General features: G+C 42.8%; 1 protein-coding gene across 3 annotated transcripts; it reads right to left on the reverse strand.

Moving 5' to 3' along the window:
- Positions 1-5,966: 5,966 nt before the first annotated feature.
- LOC112258339 (scavenger receptor cysteine-rich domain-containing group B protein) lies at positions 5,967-20,575 on the reverse strand. 3 transcript variants are annotated; one of them, XM_042327117.1, is made up of 12 exons: positions 20,160-20,575; positions 16,979-17,165; positions 16,305-16,337; positions 13,940-13,987; positions 12,530-12,832; positions 12,254-12,322; positions 10,856-11,170; positions 10,629-10,712; positions 10,202-10,270; positions 9,677-9,991; positions 6,829-6,903; positions 5,967-6,611 (listed from the first exon to the last, which is right to left on the reverse strand). In XM_042327117.1, the coding sequence occupies exons 2-12, from the start codon at positions 17,109-17,111 to the stop codon at positions 6,295-6,297; spliced, it is 1,761 nt and encodes a 586-aa protein (XP_042183051.1). In that variant the 5' UTR covers positions 17,112-17,165; positions 20,160-20,575; the 3' UTR covers positions 5,967-6,294. The 3 variants fall into 3 exon arrangements, with proteins under 3 accessions (XP_042183051.1, XP_042183052.1, XP_024288420.1); XM_042327118.1 differs by lacking the exon at positions 20,160-20,575 and having other exon boundaries at positions 16,979-20,141; XM_024432652.2 differs by lacking the exon at positions 20,160-20,575 and having other exon boundaries at positions 16,985-20,140.
- Positions 20,576-20,582: the final 7 nt, after the last annotated feature.

The raw sequence follows: 20,582 nt of genomic DNA on the forward strand, positions 1-20,582 counted from the left end.
GGACTCTGTTCAATTCAAGTTTGTATTGTCACGTACACAAGTACAGTGAAATGCCTTTCTTGCTTGCTCTTTCCCAGCATTGCAGTAATTAATATCAGTAGTACTATACAAAACAAATAAAAAATGTATGTAGAACAAAATCGAGAAATAGAAATAAGAACATGAGAAAGTAAGTCAGCTATATTGAGGGTCAGTTGCAGGGTCAATGCCAATACCATATTAACAATGTGCAGGGATTCGACTGGAGTGGTAGGATTAGATACTGTATGTACTGTATAGGCGTAAGTTGATATACGATAAACAGAGTAGCAGCAGCGTATATGATGATTGTATGTGAGTGTATGTGCATTGGTGTAGAGTCAGTATGAATGTGTGTGCATGTTATGTGTGTGTGAGCAAATTAACTGTGTGTGTGTGTGTGTGTGTGTGTGTGTGTGTGTATATAGAGTGTGCATAGAGTGAGTGTGTGTGTGCATATTTTTATAAAATAGAAGGGTCAATGAAGACAATCCATGTAGCCAATATCTTGGGGATAGAAGCTGTTAAGGAGCCTGTTGGTGTCAGACTTGCTCCGGTACTGCTTGCCGTGCGGACACAGATGACTGGAGTCTTTAACAATTTCCAGGTCTTACTTTCACACCTCCAAATATAGAGGTTCTGGATAGCAGGGAACACTTGGCCCTAGTGATGTACTGGGCTGTCCGCATCACCCTATGTAGCGCCATACAATCGAGGGCGGTGCAGTTGCCATGCCAAGCAATGATCCAGCCAGTCAAGATGCTGTCAATGGTGCAGATGTATAACTTTTGAGGATTTGAGGGCCCATGCCAAATCTTTTCAACATCCTGAGGGTAAAGAGTCGCTATCAAGCCTTCTTCACGACTGTTTGCATTTGTGAGGACCATTTTAAGTCCTTAGTGATTTGGAACATGAAGTTTGCGAGCTGCTTCACTGCAGCCCCACTTTCGATGTGGAATTCATGATCAGCTCTTTGGTCTTACTGACGTTGAGGGAGAGATTATTGTCCTGGCACCACACTGCCACATCACTGTCCTCCTCCCTGTATACCGCCGTCATGTCGTCAGCAAACTTGATGATGGTGTTGGAGTTGTATGTGGCCACGCAGTGGTGGGTGAACAGGGAGTACAGGAGGGGACTAAGCACACACTTCTGTGGGGCCCCCTTGTTAAGGGTCAGCATGGCAGAGGTGACGTTGCCTACCCTCACCACCTGGGGTTGACCCGTCAGGAAGTCCAGGATCCAGTTGCAGAGGGAGGTGTTCAGTCCCAGGGTCCCAAGCTTGGTGACAAGTTTAGAGGGGACAATGGTGTTGAATGCTGAGCTGTAGTCAATTAACAGCATTCTCACATAGGTATTCCTCTTATCTAGGTGGGTAAGGGCAGTGTGGGAATAAAGAATGCTATGTGTCACTCTGAAGCTGCTTCAGCATTGTCAGTGCATTAAAATTTGTACAAATAAAATGTTCTGATTTGCAGAAGGTTGAGGATGTGGGAGGGGCATCCTCAACCTTCTGCAAATCAGAACATTTTATTTGTACAAATTTTAATTCATCCTTGTATGCTTGCTTGTGGGTAGAGTAGCAGGACTTTATCGGCCCTAGTGACGGAGGAGACGTGTTGATAGAAGTTGGGCATTACATGTCTAAATGACACAAAATTAAACTCACCGGCAACAAGGAAACCTCTTGGTGCACGTCTTCCTTCTTGTTTATAGCCTCAAACTGTTCGTTAAGTGCCAGCTTATTATTTTTCTGAAAAATAGGTGAAAAATATGCAGCAATCAAGATAACAGCTGAAAACTCTCTTGGGAGATAGAAGGGTCGACATTTGACCCTCAGGTACTCCAACACGGGTGAACAATGGGTCGAGACTTCCACTGCGCTTGAGTCAGCATACAATTTTCTGTTGATGAAGAGGCAAACCCTTCCCCCTCTCTATTTCCCATAAATCCAATGTCCTGTCTACTCGGTGAATGAAGAATCCATCGAGTTGCCCAAAAGTCATGTTTCAGAAAAGCTGAGAATACTGCAGTTGAGAGTGTCCTGTTGATCGCAAATCCACGATCGGAGGTCATTCTTATTATTATCAAGAGACAGACAGTACATTAGCTAATAGAATGGAGGGAAAAGGTGGCCGTTTTTATTTCGCCTTAATATCGCCAAGGCTCCCCTCTCCTGCCTCTTTTTCGCTGGTGTTTCCTCTTGGATAGCCCAAACATTGCTTCGGAATTACACAAAGAAGCCAGGGCAGATGATTCAAATTCAAAGTTGAAGCCAGAATTGAAGTAACTGCCAATCTGATAGAGTGATAGCGAATACATTTTGCGAAACAACAAAAAACGGCAAAGGAATCACAAAATAGAAAAGTTGGGTTGCACTCGCAAGACAGCAGGCATACAGTTCGGCGCCATTTTAGGAGACATGGCAAAATGTCGTTATAATGAGGATGATTATTATAACATTTTATTTGTCCACATTTTTGTGCACTGACATTGCTGAAGTAGCATCAGAGTGACACATAGCATGCTTTATTCTCAGTTAAATATATCATAAACACCACCTCACAGAAACATCTCTTCACTTTAACATAGCAGTCAGTGGTTTAGCTGTATAAACACCACTATTCTGCTCACAGGTTCACAAATGAGGGGGGGAGGAAGATCTACATGATCCTCTTATCTTTACTGATCTATTTTTTAAAATTGTTTTAATGAAAGTGTAGACACCCCTTGCACAGTCTTCACAATTTGCTGTCTTAAAATTGAATCAAAAAATGTATTAAATTATGTATTTTTTCTACCTATGTACACAACCAACTCCACGTTTCCAAAATGAATGAAACTGTTAAAAAAAAAATCTGTATAAAAATACAAATACAAAAAAAATATGCGTATGTCTTCAACTCTTCGGCAACATACAGTGCCTTCGGAAAGTTTTCCGACCCCTTGACTTTTTCCACATTTTGTTAAATTATAGCCTTATTCTAAAATTGACTAAATGGTTTGTTTTTTTCTCATCAATCTAAACACAATACCCTATAATGACGAAGCAAAAACAAGTTTTTAGAATTTTTTGCAAATTTATTACAAATAAAAAACGTCAATAAAGTTTGCAGACCCTTTATTCAGTACTTTGTTGGAGCAGCTTCGGCAGCGATTACAGCATCAAATCTTCTTGGCACACCCGTATTTGGGGAGTTTCTCCCATTCTTCTCTGCAGGTCCTCTCTGTCAGGTTGGATGGGGAGTGTTGCTGCACAGCAATTTTCAGGTCTTTCCAGAGAAGTTTGATCAGGTTCAAGTCCGGGCTCTTGCTGGGTCACTCAAGGATATTCAGAGGCTTTTCCCGAAGCCACTCCTCCGTTGTTTTGTCTGTGTGTTTATGGTCATTATCCTCTTGGAAAGTGAACCATTGCCCCAGTCTGAGGTCCTGAATACTCTGGAGAAAGTTTTCATCAAGGATCTCTCTGTACTTTACTCCATTCATCCAGATGTGACGCTTGGCATTCAGACCAAAGAGTTCGATCTTGGTTTCATCAGACCAGAAAATCTTGTTTTTCATGGTCTGGGAGTTTTAAGGTGTCTTTTGGCAAACTCCAAGTGGGCTGTCATATGCCTTTTTCTGAGGAGTGGCCAATCGACCATAAGCAAAGGGTCTATATACTTACGTAAATAAGGTATTTCTGTCTTAGTTATTTAATACATTTGCTAAGATTTCAAAATACTGTTTTCGCTTATGGGGTGTGTAGATTGCTGAGGATTATATTTTTTTGAAATCCATTTTAGAATAAGGCTGTAACGTAACAAAATGTGGAAAAGGTCAAGGGGTCTGACAATATCCATTGTTTTTTGTCAAAATTGTTCAAGCTCAGTAAATTTGGTTTTGAGTCATTGATGGACAGCAATATTCTAACCTTGTCTCTAATTTTCAAGCAGTACTGACACTGGACCATTCAGGAACACTCAACATGGTAAAGAAATGAACTTTTTTGCCTACCAGTAAATAAAAACGACATGCTTGGGTCAAATCCAATAGAACACAACACAGAATGAACTCCTCTGTATTTTCAAGTAATGTGGTGGCAGCATCATGTTATGGGTATGCTAGTCACTGGCAGGGACTGAGGAGTTTGTTAGGATCAAACAAAATGTGAAATCTGAAAGGAGCAAAGCCCAGGTAAAAAGTTGGAGGAAAAGCTGTCTCAGTCTTCTGAATTCCTAACCCTGGAATATTTCAAGTCAAATGCAAACCAGAATGGCTTTCTAACAGGTGTTGAGTGTTCCTGAGTTGGCCAGCCTCAGTCCTGACTTAAATGTGCTTTAAATTCAGAGACAAGGTTTGACTATTACTGTAGCTGTCCATCAACGACTCCAACGTAAATTTACTGAGCTTGAGCAATTTTGACTTTTTCAATGGGTTAATGTTGCCCTAAGAGTTTTGGAAAAGTTGGTAGAATCTTATTCAAAATGGTTCACAGCTGTAATGGCTGCTAAAGGTGGTTCCACCAAGTGTTAACTCTGGGGTGTACATACTTTATGTAATCAAGACAACCTCGTTTAATCTTTAAAAACTAATTTTTAAAATGTTCTGTATTTTTTCTTTAACTTTGAAAATGTGAAGTAGGTTGTCTAGGAAAAAATCCAATGAATTCCCTTTTGAGATGAAACTTTAAGGCAGCAAATGGGAAGACTGTACAAGGGGTATGTAGACTTTCACTAGCGACTGTACATAACATTTCGCACCAATTTCGCACCATGCCATACAGACTCTGGAATAACTTGGTGAGCCTAACACCTCAATTCATTCAGATTAATTTCCTGACCCCATATAGTTGAGGCATTTCATTAAACCTGAGAATCGCTGTGCCACTCATCGTTTCTGATAAAGGCTAACCTATTCTTGTGCCCTCCCTCTCAACCCCATTTATGGTGTTATTAAAGTAACATTTCCCAATCATTCATTCCCCATTTAGACTTTTTCAGATTCAGATTTAATCATTGCAGTGACAGATTTGAGCAATCTGACTACTGCCATATTGTAATAATTCCACAATCAGTGTACATGTCACTGACTGTATATACTGTACGCACACATTCACAAACAGTACAGTAGATCTGACTCACCTGCCAGACACACAAATATTAACTCACAGACACAGATGCACATCCTTACACACTGAAATGAAATGTACACCTTGTAGTGTGAAATGTCTGATACAAAATATGAATGAAGAGGCATGAGCAGATAATTAAGGATATAGCTAAGGCTTAGATCATATGCCATACTCCACCTGAAATAGCACTGTCTGACAGAGAGAGAGAGAGAGAGAGAGAGAGAGAGAGAGAGAGAGACAGAGACAGAGACAGTGAAGACAAGCTAGCCTTTTCCAAAACCAGACATCAAAATACACAAGTCAGACAGAAAATAATGGGTCATAAGAGAGTTTCATAAGAGAGGAAAAAATAGAACACAAGCTAGCTGGGGTGATTATTTACACAATAAAGGTGTCAAATATAACAGATATTTCAGCAAAATAACCAAAATACTGGGGCTTTGGAAGTCATCATGATCAGATTTCAGATACACATCCACCTCTGCTCAGGAATAATACATTAAAAAGCTTGTCAAATTAGGAAGCATGTGCCAAGAGCACTATAGTGTCATGTACATGTACTGTCCATCTTTCTGCCTATGTTCAAACAAATAGATTTGGCCATAGAAATACATAGCCTTTTCTATAGATAGTCTATAGTCTCTATAGAGTCTATTTCTATAAGTTTGGCTTTGGTATTGTGGGCCTGGATTGCTGCTGTTGTTGTTGTTGAGCACCATGCCCTGGTACAGTACACTATCGCTGTGTGTGCGGCTAGTGAGAAGAGGGTTAGTGAGAGGACCTATATTTTAGTATCTTGACAACAAAAAAAGAAAAGAGCCAGAGAGACAGAGAGTCGGTTTAAAACGTTGGTTTCCACTGTTTATCAAATATATAAAAAAATGTGTACAGCGTATTTTATATCATATATATTTATATATATTTATAAAGTGCTTAATAGGAATAGATTATTATAATATTTAATCATATATCATCATATGTTAGTTTCTTTTCTTGTTTGTTTGTTGTTGCTGTAGTCTTCCTTATGTTTGGCATTGGGATGAGCTGTTATTTACATAATGTTTACAAGTCCCGGGTTGTGCTACCCATGGCGCCCGTCCTATTAGTTGGCAGTGGATTTGGGAGGAGTTTGGCGGCTCCATGGCGGCGAATCACTGCTGGAATCACGACAGTGAGCAGGTGACGCCGGCGTCTTCAGAGTGGTCACAGTTGTGCACTTCCCAGGATATGTGGGAGCACTGCTGGAGAGAGGCCTCAGAGCCGCTGCACTTCAGATTGTCCAGGAGGATGGTGCCGCTGCCGGGCCCAAAGAAGGCCTCCACACGGGCCGTAGCAGCCTCCCCACAGCCCAGCTGGCGACACACCACCTGGGCATCAGGCATGTCCCAGGCATCGTCGCACACCGTACCCCATTCCGCCCCTGAGAACATCTCCACCCGGCCCTCGCAGCGGTGCTGCCCGCCCACCAACCTCGCCAGGCCTAGAGGGAGAGACAGGATAGAAACAGTCACATATACTGGAGCAAATAAACATTAAACACTAGAGACACATATCACATACCTGATCCTAAGTCATGATTGAAGTATGATGCATTACATAAGACTGCCTCTGACAAGTGACGTTGGGAAGGTGTGTTGATCTTTGGATACCGTGAAACCCAGAACATGTAGCTAAACCTCAACAGGTACAAGACTCACCTTCACTTGGTGGTCTAGTGGTGGGCGTTCTCTCTGTCATCCCAAAGTCATTTCCAGGTCCCACAAGCTGAAAGGCTGGAGAAGGAGGGGAAGACAGTATGAGACTTTAATCTGCTGTGTATGTTTCCCAAGGGAGTGGTCATCTACTTGAGAACAACTGTTGATACAGTCCTATCAGAACAGTCTGGAGCACTCAAAACATTGTAATGAGTTAATCAAGTGATCAGTTAATCAGATACATCAGAAGAATACTGCTCCAGAAGTGAACTTAGTGATTCCCTTATCATCTCACTCAGAAATCAAAGGTTCACTTGTTCACCTAGTCTGCTCTACTAACCATGATTTGATGTAGACCTGAGTAACAGGAATGAAGTCTTTGTCTCTTTCATTCTTTCTTTCTCTACTGTTTGTTTTATTTGTCCTTAAAGAATGGAGGTTTAGCCTGCAGGCTGCCAGTGAAGCTAATGACCCCTGACTTCTCCACTCTATATTTCATGCCACCCAGCTACTCAACCCTGCACGTTAGTGGCTGCTGCCCTATACAGTATACATAGACATGCAATCACTGGCCACTTTAATAATGGAACACTAGTCACTTTAATTATGTTTGCATTCTGCTTTACTCATCTCGTATGTACAGTGCCTTGCGAAAGTATTCGGCCCCCTTGAACTTTGCGACCTTTTGCCACATTTCAGGTTTCAAACATAAAGATATAAAACTGTATTTTTTTGTGAAGAATCAACAAGTGGGACACAATCATGAAGTGGAATGACATTTATTGGATATTTCAAACTTTTTAACAAATCAAAAACTGAAAAATTGGGCGTGCAAAATTATTCAGCCCCCTTAAGTTAATACTTTGTAGCGCCACCTTTTGCTGCGATTACAGCTGTAAGTCGCTTGGGGTATGTCTCTATCAGTTTTGCACATTGAGAGACTGAAATTTTTTCCCATTCCTCCTTTGCAAAACAGCTCGAGCTCAGTGAGGTTGGATGGAGAGCATTTGTGAACAGCAGTTTTCAGTTCTTTCCACAGATTCTCGATTGGATTCAGGCCTGGACTTTGACTTGGCCATTCTAACACCTGGATATGTTTATTTTTGAACCATTCCATTGTAGATTTTGCTTTATGTTTTGGATCATTGTCTTGTTGGAAGACAAATCTCCATCCCAGTCTCAGGTCTTTTGCAGACTCCATCAGGTTTTCTTCCAGAATGGTCCTGTATTTGGCTCCATCCATCTTCCCATCAATTTTAACCATCTTCCCTGTCCCTGCTGAAGAAAAGCAGGCCCAAACCATGATGCTGCCACCACCATGTTTGACAGTGGGGATGGTGTGTTCAGGGTGATGAGCTGTGTTGCTTTTACACCAAACATAACATTTTGCATTGTTGCCAAAAAGTTCAATTTTGGTTTCATCTGACCAGAGTACCTTCTTCCACATGTTTGGTGTGTCTCCCAGGTGGCTTGTGGCAAACTTTAAATGACACTTTTTATGGATATCTTTAAGAAATGGCTTTCTTCTTGCCACTCTTCCATAAAGACCAGATTTGTGCAATATACGACTGATTGTTGTCCTATGGACAGAGTCTCCCACCTCAGCTGTAGATCTCTGCAGTTCATCCAGAGTGATCATGGGCCTCTTGGCTGCATCTCTGATCAGTCTTCTCCTTGTATGAGCTGAAAGTTTAGAGGGACGGCCAGGTCTTGGTAGATTTGCAGTGGTCTGATACTCCTTCCATTTCAATATTATCGCTTGCACAGTGCTCCTTGGGATGTTTAAAGCTTGGGAAATCTTTTTGTATCCAAATCCGGCTTTAAACTTCTTCACAACAGTATCTCGGACCTGCCTGGTGTGTTCCTTGTTCTTCATGATGCTCTCTGCGCTTTTAACGGACCTCTGAGACTATCACAGTGCAGGTGCATTTATACGGAGACTTGATTACACACAGGTGGATTGTATTTATCATCATTAGTCATTTAGGTCAACATTGGATCATTCAGAGATCCTCACTGAACTTCTGGAGAGAGTTTGCTGCACTGAAAGTAAAGGGGCTGAATAATTTTGCACGCCCAATTTTTCAGTTTTTGATTTGTTAAAAAAGTTTGGAATATCCAATAAATGTCGTTCCACTTCATGATTGTGTCCCACTTGTTGTTTATTCTTCACTAAAAAATACAGTTTTATATCGTTATGTTTGAAGCCTGAAATGTGGCAAAAGGTCACAAAGTTCAAGGGGGCCGAATACTTTCGCAAGGCACTGTATATACTGTTTTCTATTTTACTCTATTTAGCCAATGCCACTCTGAAGTTGCTCGTCCTAATATTTACATATTTCTTAATTCCATTCTTTTACTTTTAGATTTGTGTATTGTTGTGAATTGTTAGATACTACTGCACTGTTGGAGCTAGGAACGTGAGCATTTCGCCTCACCCGCAATAACATCTGCTAAATATGTGTGTGATCAATACATTTGATTTGATTTGATGCCCTTTGGACCATCTGGCCGGGCGCCTGCTCCTCAGAGACCAACACTCACACAGTTAAATGCACCAGCTCAGCAGGGAAGAGGAGAGATGGATGACTGTTGGGATGGTGACTATGGGATGACTGTGTGAGTAACTGTGAGCGAAAGCTACAGAGGAGTTTTGTGTGTGTTCATTTGAGTGCGTGTGTGTGAGTGCGTGTGTGTATTTGTTTGTGTGTGTATTTACATGACTATGTGCCTAGCTGTCTCAGTCTTAACAAGTCACTACTGCAGCAGTACTGCCTGCAGCAGATCAACATATACATTTCTGATTCGCATCGGGCAACAGTTATATTGCCACAGTTCCAGTCGGTCTTACGTGTACAGATGACTCCAGCGTCTTCATGATGTCCACAGTTGTGCTGTCCCCAGCCCAGGTGGAAACAAGCCGACAGCTCCCCTTCACTGCCCCTACAGTCCACATTGTCCAGCAGGATGGGGCCCGAGCCGTAGCCGAAGTAGGCCAGGACCTTGGCAGAGATGGCAGGGCCACAGCCCAGATGCCTACACACCACCTGGGCATTGGGCAGATCCCAGTCATCGTCACACACCGTGCCCCACTGGTTGTTGTGGAACACCTCCACACGGCCCTGGCAGCTGCTGTTACCATTCACCACGCGGATGGTGGGCCGCTCTGGAGGAGGAGAAGGAGAGACAGAGGGGTATGAGGGGATGAGGAGAACATTCTTCATGGAGAGGTTCATCGAAAATGGTGGCACTGTGCCTCCCTGTTGCACAATTTAATATTTGTGAATAATCAGCAAATATGATAATAACTGATATATGAGTTTAGAGTGCATTAGCGGGAGTTTATAATTATCACATGGGGGTGCAACATCATTACCTCTCGTTGTCATAGCAACCGGTGTCACAGCCGTAGTTGCTTCGGTGACTAATTCTGTTTGGTCGGTTACTAGAACAATAGGAGAAATGCATTAGAATCAGAATGATGAGTCAGTTTACACATATGCAAGCTGATGCCTACAGTACACAGCAAAGGGTTTTCCATCGACTGAGATGAGAGACTGGGAGGAGAGTGGGTGGGGCGACATGATTTACTTGCTCCACTACCACCATTGATTGAGTGGCGCTGCTGAGTCACAGATTTTAGACAGAGAAACCTATAGGGGAAACAGCACCGTCTGTTGCTCATAGGATAGAGTTGCAGCAGTGTGGCCTGATGATATGGGTCTGATGAGGGCCTACACTGCAGCTGTTATTGCTATTGTAGTACTGCAGTACATGAAAACGGAAATGACCTCAACAATTACCTGCAGTGCTGGCAGTCTGAAAGAATCCCCTTCCCATGCCCATGGTTTCAGTGTTCATAGGAGGAACGGTAGTGGATCCTGAGCCTGCACAGATAAAACAGACATGAATAGCAGATATTAAAAATAGTGTTAAAGTAATTAGCAACATGAATTTAAGAAAGAGAGATCGAGAGTGACAGTGAGAGAGAGAAAAAAAGAGACAGAGAGAATAAGAAAAAGCTTCTCACCTGAACAGATAACCCCAGCGTCCTCATGATGTCCACAGTTGTGTATCCCCCAGCCCAGGCTGTAGCACTTACTCAGCTGGTTCTCGTAGCCATTACAGTTGACGTTGTCCAGTAGAATCAGGCCTGTCCCGTAGCCAAAATAGGCATTGGTGGTGGAGGAAATGGCATGGCCACAGTATATCTGCTGGCACACCACCCCTGCGTCTCTCATACCCCAGTCGTCATCACACACCGTCCCCCAGCTGCCACGGTAGTAGACCTCCACCCGTCCCTGGCAGTAGTCCAGTCCACCAACTAACCGGATTGTACCATCTCCTAAAATAAAGGGGAGGGGAGGGATTCATCACCATTCCATACATCTTCTCAGTCTAAGCCGGGCTTCATTCTGACATACAGTCCACAATGGCATAAGATCCTTCAAGCTGAATATCTCTCTGTTTCACTATTTAGCTTGGATTCCAGGCTAGATTTATTGAGATCTTGTGTGCAGATGTTGTCTTTATACAACACATTGAATAAAAACTCTGTGTTGAGCATGTGTTCATTCTTTTTCAGTTCATTTTCTGTCCCTCTGTGACAGTGTTTGTAGACGGGTTGGCTGACAACATCACGAAAATTGAAAAGTTGAAACAATACCAAAGTGTCCTCCCTGCCACTGTTTTGGTAAAAGGCTAAGGGATAGGGCTGGAGAAGTATAACCACTCTCAAATCCATAGATAGCTAAATTATAGTTTTAAGGCCCTGTGCAGGCAAAAACTGGATTTTCCTATGTTTTATATATTTAAACACTACGAGGTTGGAATAACACTGAAATTGTGAAAATGATGATAATGCCCTTCATACGCAAGCGCTGTTTTCACGCCTGTTTTGCTGCGATGGAGTTTTGGCCTGACTGGTAACATCACCATCTATTAGTTAATAGACCAATGAGAAAAACAATAGAGTTTCAAACCTCTGTGCCAATAACAGTTAGTTTTCAGTTTTACCCTCCCCGCTCAGACCACTCTCAGACAGTCCTAGCTAAATTCTTGATTGAGAAATTGCTCTTTGCTAAGAAGCTAATTTATTATTATTTTTTTACCATTTTAATTGAAAACAAGAGTAAGGTACTTCAATGTTACCCAGAAATGATTTGATATTGAGATAAAAACAGCTGCATTGGACCTTTGAACATGTTTTGAGGCTATACGGTGTTTGTTTCCATTTTGAAGTTATATTCTTCAAGAATTAATGAGTACATATCGTTGATTTAAAAATGGATGTAGCAACTACAGATTGGCCCTTTATTAAACCTATTAAGTGATTAAAATAAACCCTTCTTGAATCAATTTTGTTTACTTCTTTTGTGTGTGTGTGTTTGACTGAAATTAGAGAGAAATAAATGAAATAATCACTTACTTAACCCTGAGTTTCTCCTAGACGGAGTGGTGGGCTCGCCCATGCCCCGTGACTCCAGCACTGATGTATCTGAGGAGAGATGAGGAAAAAAAGGAGTGAAAAATGATGTTTTTATTAGTGAAAATAGATTATTGTATCAGTCACCAGGGATATGGCCCTCTTAGAGATCTTAGAGATCCTTATAAATTGTAAAGACCCTACCTATAGAAAAGGAATTAGAACAGTTATAGATTATAGACTTTATAGACTTTTTATATATATCTCTATGGGCCCTACCTTTGCATGTGACAGACACGTCCTCATAGTGGTAACAGTTGTGGATGCCCCAGCCCAGACTTCCACACTGTCCCAGGTCTGTCTCCCCTCCTTTGCAGTCTACATTGTCCAGCAGGACGGGCCCTGAGCCCTGGCCATACTCTGAGATGCTGCCCACCGCCATGGCCAGACCACAGTCCAACTGCCGACACACCACGTTGGCATCTACCATGTCCCAGTCGTCATCACACACTGTACCCCATGTCCCGTTGTGCCAAACCTCCACACGCCCCTCACACCTGTTACGCCCGTTCACCAGACGCACTGGAGAGGAGAGGGAAGAGAGATCCAAAGATACACTGTCAGCGAGATACAAAATAATATTACCAGACGCACTGAAGAGGGGGGAGGATTCACTGAGGAATCAGCAATCAGGACAGCTGACCTCCCTGCTCTCTCCCACACTGATGCTGATGTCATGAATGTTACTGTAAGTGTGTGATGTTGTCATATTATCCTGTCAGGAGGCTGGTTTCTAGATCTCATTTAAGTTAATTCAAACCTTGTCCTTTTACTCACTTTGACTACACGCTAGCCACTCTTTTTGTATTCTACATGTGCCACACAACATAGAACAAAAGTCTGTGCAAGCACATAAAAAGCCTACTGTCTGTGGGACAGTATACTGTGTGTTACTGTCTGGAAATATCACTATCATATAATGATAGTTAATAGTGACAAGAATCCATTTAGAATAGCTTGTGTAATCCCTTCCACCTTCCAATTTAAGGAACAAAATAAGACTAAACAAGCCATGAGAGAGAGAGGAGGAGATGGAGAGCGAGAGATAGAGTGAGGGATCGAAGGAGATGGCGAGAGAGAGAGAGAGAGAGAGAGAGAGAGAGAGGGGGAGAGAGAGAGAAGGAGAAGGAGAGTGAGATAGAGAGGGAGAGAGAGAGAGAGGAGAGTGAGAGAGAGAGGGACAGAGACAGAGAGACAGAGACAGAGACAGAGAGACAGAGACAGAGACAGAGAGAGAGAGAGAGAGAGAGAGAGAGAGAGAGAGAGAGAGAGGGGGAGAGAGAGAGACAGAGACAGAGACAGAGCGAGAGAGAGAGAGAGAGAGAGAGAGAGAGGGAGATGAAGCACACTGTAGCAGAATAAGTCATTCCGGGGGATTAGGTAAATTGAGAGCAAAAGGAAGTGACCTTGTTGTAGTGTCCCTGGGGCACTGATCTATCTCTCGCTCTCTCCTTTTCCTTCCTTTTCCCTCCCTCCTTCCCTCTCTCTCGCTTCACAAGTTAAGTTTGATAGTCTTTTATTCATGAGTTGGATGTGGACATGTATTTGTTGAACATGGGTACTTCAGACAGACAGAAGGTGTGGTGGATGTGGTGAGAGTTGGCGGGAGCCCAGCAGCGCATTGCCAACCTTGAGAATGCGTTGTCTTCATGGCAGTCATCGTCGTCGTGCTATTGGCTGGAAAAGAGGGAGGAAGGAGAGAGAGAAAGAGGGAGAGACTTTGGTCAAATGATTTGTTGAAAGGAGGTTCTTGGCCCTTCATAGTTACTGTATTCTGTATCTACTATATCTATTTTCCTGTAATTCGAGACGCAGCTTGAAAACGCAGCAGGAAGCCTATTTAAACCATGTAGCTAAACCAGCTAAGAAGTCTAACATAGAAATATGTATTGAAGGTTGACACGTTCCAGTTTGTGAACTTTGGGGGTTTTCGTTTTGAGAATGGAAACATAAAAGTCACCAAAATAATACCCACTGTCTCTTATTTTTAATAAGATCGTCAGGTTTTATTTTGTTACAATCACTGTAGAGTTGGATGTGGAACTGGGCACTCCAGTCAGCCTCAAGTCTTCTTGGGTTTGACGCTAGAAGCTTGGCACACCTGTATTTGGGGAGTTTCTCTCATTCTTCTCTGCAGATCCTCTCAAGCTCTGTCAGGTTGGATGGGGAGCATCCCTGCACAGCTATTTTCATGTCTCTCCAGAAATGTTCGATCGGGTTCAGGTCTGGACTCTGGCTGGGACACTCAGGGACATTCAAAACTTGTCCCGAAACCACTCCTGCGCTATCTTGGCTGTGTGCTTATGGTCGTTGTCCTTTTGGAAGGTGAACCTTCGCCCCAGACTGAGGTCCTGAGTGTTCTGGAGCAAGTTTTCATTGAGGATCTCTCTGTACTTTCCTCTGTTCATCTTTCCCTCGATCCTGACTAGTCACCCAGTCCCTGCCGCTGATAACATCCCCACAGCATGAGGCTGCCACCATCATGTGTCACCATGGTGGGGTTGGGATGTTTCCTCCAGATGTGATGCTTGACATTCAGGCCAAAGAGTTAAATCTTGGTTTCATCAGACCAGAGAATCATGTTTCTCATGGTCATATTCCTTTAGGTGTCTTTTGTCAAACTCCAAGCGGGTGTCATGTGCCTTTTACAGGGGAGTGGCTTCCTTCTGGCCACTCTACCATAAAGGCCTGATTGGTGGAGTGCTGCAGAGATGGTTGTCCTTCTGGAAGGTTCTTCCATCTCCACAGAGGAACTCTAGAGCTCTGTGAGAGTGACGATCGGGTTCTTGGTTACCACCCTGACCAAGGCCCTTCTCCCCCGATTGCTCAACTTCTTTAATTTAAGAATGATGGAGGCCACTGTGTTCTTGATGACCTTCAATGCTACCAAATTATTTGGTACCCTTTCCCCCAGATCTGTCCCTCAACACAATCCTGTCTCTGAGCTCTACGGACAATTCCTTCGACCTCATGTCTTGGTTTTTTCTCTGACATGCACTGTCAACTGTGGGACCTTATATATGTGTGCCTTTCCAAATCCTGTCCAATCAATTGAATTTATCACAGGTGGACTCCAATCAAGTTGTAGAAACATTTCAAGGATGATCAATGGAAACAGGATGCACCTGAGCTCAACTTCGAGTCTCATAGCAAAGGTTCCGAATACTTATTTAAATAAGGTATTTCTGTGTTTTGTTTTTTATACATTTGCTAAAATCTTTATAAACCTTTTTTTCTTCTCGCTTTGTCAATATGGGTTATTGTGTGTAGATAGATGAGGAAAAACATACATTTGATCCATTATAGAATAAGGCTGTAATGTAACAAAAACTGGAACAAGTCTAATACTTTCTAAATGCACTATATGTCTTTGACTACGCATTAACCAAACATCTGATAAAAATCAATACAGATATAATGATTGAACACCTCTTCTCCCATCATTTAGCATCCACACAGATTCCATCGGGTTGGGCTGTGTTTAGTACTGTGTTGACAAACCTCTAAGCCTCATTCACTTGGCTATATTGGTATGACTGTGAGAAATCTGGAAATACTCTGTGTTATTCCTCAGGTTCCTTTACTGGGACTTGTTGGCCTGTATGTCTGGGACCATAAAGTTTGAGGACATCAACTGTGTCTTATAGGGGAAGTATAAAGCCACTGAAACTGTGGTTTCTGGTTACCTGCCTCACAAAGAGAATAGAGGAACCTTTCTAAACATTATGCCAAAAATAGGTAAATTCACCCCTTGAAGACTACCTGGCTCATTGAAACTAAAGGCCCTAAACACATTAACAGTTATGTTATGTTCGCTATGTGGGTTAGTTATTGAACGCGTCCTGGTATTAGAATATGTTGTTTCTTGGTTTTTGTCATATGTATTCATAAGTGACGTAAGACTGAAATCTGGGGTGGAAACAGTAACGTTACGTGCATTTCAGAAAAGATGGGTCAGTAAAACGAGAAGAGATTGACTTGGAAATATACTCACTGGATATGGCTCGTCTGCTGATTTTGGTCATATCTTTTGAAATCAGAAAATAAAGAGCAGTATGTCAGGGCACAAAGAGATGTCTTAGATACCACAGCAATCCAATGCATATTTGAAGTTTGTAAACATGTTCTATTTTTAGCAAGGGGTTCGTTCGATCCATTAAGTCCAAAGTAGTATAATCAATAACTACTCAGTCACTCCCCGACCGTATCCCTGTTCCGAACAACTAGCAGAATGTTTGTACTTCAAATCCTAACTCGGTAACAGCTACTAGAGGCAGGCAGTCCTACGGGGACTTGTTCCTCTGTCCCAAGTACACCCAGGTACACCAGGTTCTCTAGCTCTGTAAAGGTTACATACACATGTAAATGTTCTGACTTATTCAGCTCATGACTATGAAAATCAAGACAGATCTGTCTCTTTGCAGTACATATCAAAACTAATTTCTCCCACCAATTTATCTGCAAGGAGGGAGCATTCCTTGAGCTGGTGTAATGTTGGTTAATTCACCCACCCCCAAAGCCCTCTTTTGCCCCCACACACACCCCAACCACCCTTTCCACCCTCACCCCCCAACCCCCTCCACACACACAGCCCAGACAACTATGGGGTTTAAAAACGATAGTCTCCCAATTCGAAATGAGCAGTGGTGAAATAGCACGCACACGTACACTCACCGATCTGCAGAATCCCACTGATGCCCACCAGTAGCAGGGAACCTAGCAGGGACAACAGCAGCCAGACAACCACTGTCCAGCCTCCACATGGTCTACGCACACAATCTGCTACGCGCTGCCCTCGCATGGCTCGCTGTCTGACTGACGCTCCAATCAGTCTGGGTGCCTGGTGGAACACACACTTACACACACAACCAATCAGTGCACTGGACTCTATCTCCGTCTCTGTCTCTCTGTCGCTCTCACACACACATTACCTACCTTCCTGCCTTTTTCTGTTTCTCTTCACTGCTGAAACAGTCCTGGACCCCTAATACTGGTACTCACTGCCCACCACTAGTCTACTGCTACTACTCATAATCAATAACATTGTATTCCCAACATAGTATTGGATAGCTGTTTCTAGTGCAACCCCCTGCAGCCAAATGACTATACAGTAGTGGGGAGTTAGTATCGATGATAGTATCAGGCAAGTGAAGCTTATTGGTTGGAAGTTGGAACATAAATAGTTTCCAAAAACCATGCACTGAAATGAAACCGGTGTGTGTGTGTGTGTGTGTGCGTGTGTGCGTGTGCGTGTGTGTGTGTGTGTGTGTGTGTGTGTGTGTGTGTGTTCCAGTGATGGAGAGGAGAGGTGTGAGTGGGCACACCATGCTGTGTAGGATATACTTAAGGTTGATTTAAAATGGAATAAGTTTAAGGGATTCATTTTATATTTGGGGTAGCAGTCAGCCAATGAACTCTTCAGATTTTCATTTTTTTTGTCTTTGTGTCCACTCCAGATTGATTGGCACTAAAACAACTCCCAGTGTGCCCCAGGACCTGCTGGAGCATGAAGCCGACTGGCCCATTTCCCCAGGCCAAAATGGCTGCCTAGCTGCCTACTACACTGCCACCCCACCCCACCCCACTGCACACTGGCTGGCTGCTAAAACACTGGGCACAGAGAAACTGTTGTGACCTGTGGTGAGCATGCTGGTACAAAATGGATACCAGTGCCATGCATCACCCAGGTGGCAGTGAGTGGACATGTGCCACCGCTACCCCAACAGAGTGGCAAACATTATATTTTATTTTCAAATTTGTCTATTCTGTACTTCGGAGGGCAGTAAGTAAGGGACGCCAGTAGTTATACAGTATGTCTAGAAGGCGTAGACAGTACGGGTGCATCAAAGCTGGGACTAAGAGACTGATAAACAGCTTCTTTCTCCGGTACCCTGCCCTGAACCACCTGCTATACTAGGAAGCACAAAAAAGCGTGACCAAAGAATCTGGTTTCATAGGGAGCAGCAAGAAACATTGCAAACTGCTGCTGCTTGATTTCTCTTGATTTTGCCAACAAACAGCTCTTGCCTGGAGGGATGTTTGTTTTTCAAAATAGGTCTGACTGACTTCTGTAATAAACTCTTTAATTGCATTGTCCTGAAATCACATCCTCATGCTCATATTTATCCACTGAATTCTGAAGAAAAGTTTGGTTTGTATAATTGTTTGATAAAGCGGTAAGCAATCTAAATGTGACATATTTTCAAAAGTCTTTTTTTTAGGAAAATGCTTGTTTTGCCTATGTCTGATCAGACTTTTGGGTTGGTTGTTTGTCTTTGTATTGGACCAAAAGCCTCTTTGACCTTACAAAGGAATGTGTACTAGTTAGTTTGGGGACTGGGGACGGATGATGAGGGGAGAAGGAGAATATGATATTGGCCCCTGGAGATAGTGGACATTCCGAGCCCAGGGGCCAACAAAAAGACATTTCTGCTGTCTGTGGTCCCGATCGTCAGGCCTAAACGCTGCTTCCTGCAATCTGTCACTGGAACTCTCCGAAACGCTTAGGCAGCCGATGACACCACAGGGGCGCCTCTCGGCTCCTGGGAGAATAGGAGGAGAGGGGGTAAGCAGCAGCTAGAAGGGGAGGGTGGCAAGACCAAATTCACCTGCTCCTCTACCTGTAGATATGTGTCCAGTTCAGTTGGATTCTGCCCATATGTTGTAGTATAGTGTAGCTACACTGTATATTACCATAGCAGATACTGTAATGCACTGTAAATACACTGACAGGTCAGTGAGGCCAAGTATCCTCCTCTAACACCCTTCAGCACCAATCAACAGCTTAACAAACCCGCTAACCTTGACCCTGTTCAACTACACTAACCCTGGCCAATGCATTTGGAGCCTCTACCCTGTGTTATTTAATTTAATTGTATTGACGGCCATATTGCATGTATGGAAGGCCATGACATTAAGTTGAAAGGTGAAAGGCAGGAGGGAGGAGGTTGTGGAGAGCAGAGGCAACCAGAGGTCATTGTGCTGTCCAATTAGGAAGCAGGGATTTTAATGCAGAGCAGCCCAGCACCATGGCTGTTCCATTGGGCACAGCGTGCTAACAAACCGCTCGAAACCCTGGGACAAATGGTTCAGTTATGAGGGATGAAAAATAATCTAGTCCCCAATGTTGTATTTTTCAATACTCCATTCATAACGGGATGTAGCGCAGATCCGCCGGGGAATAATGTTGCCTTTTGTGTCGGCTGTGCTTCCCCTCCCTCCTCTTTGCCCTGCGCCCCTGAGAAATAGCTGAAAGATCGTTTGCCCCATGAAAATACCCCTGAACGTCCGAGATAACCAGGAATATAACACTCTGACTCTCTCTCACGGTCACTCACACTAAAAGGGAGGAATTTTGAACCCTTTAAATTCAGATTCTTTGCATCGGTCGACAGGTCTATCTGCACCTTGTCCATTTCTATGGGTAACATCATCCCCGCATTGCATATTTCTTGTTCTTTGCCCATTAAGACGTGACAAATAAGACAGAAGAGTCATATCTTCAATCAGTTATTGACAAAAAGAAAATCATTTTCATGCTAACATAGGGTTGTAGAGTTATAATTGGCTATAATTGTGATATTATTTAGTAATTTTCCAATTACAATGCCCTTTAGAAATCCCTCAATTATTTATGTTCTTGTTTCATCCACTGAAATATTATTTGATTAACTACAGATTGAATATAGTTATACAAAATCACTGTGGTGAGACATTCAAAAGGCACATTTCACGCTACTTTCCAATCACTGGCTTGAAATATAATATATATTTAAACTGAGAGTTAGGATAATGTGCAATTTGAAAAATGTACCAAACATAAAGAAATTATAAGAATTTTCAAAGATACCTGGAATAAAGTTGCTCTCTTTTCCCACAGGATAAATAAAATAAAATAAATTTCCAAAAATATCTACAAACAAATTGTCCTTCGATTTTCTGATGGCAGGTAGCTCACAGAACAGTTCCCCAACTCTCGCAGCAGAAAAACATAGGAACTTTGTGTGGAAATAGAGGGAGAAAAAAACAGTTGTCCGGCTCTACATGTACCAAGCTGTCTTTCATCTCCTTCACCTTTCCGTGATTATAAGTACCTGGCTTCAGTGACAAGTTTTACTTAAAACAATAAAGACAACAGCATTGTATGTTAATATCCTAATGCCCCGTGACTGCCTATGGTTAGAAGAAGCAGAAGAGAAAAAAAGGAAATGTTGAAAGCCAACCCTTCACATGTACATCTCCAGTTTCAGCTAGCGCTCATTCAAGGTGCGGT

Source organism: Oncorhynchus tshawytscha, linkage group LG09 (genome assembly GCF_018296145.1).
Source record: "Oncorhynchus tshawytscha isolate Ot180627B linkage group LG09, Otsh_v2.0, whole genome shotgun sequence".
Classification (NCBI taxonomy): Eukaryota; Metazoa; Chordata; class Actinopteri; order Salmoniformes; family Salmonidae; genus Oncorhynchus; species Oncorhynchus tshawytscha.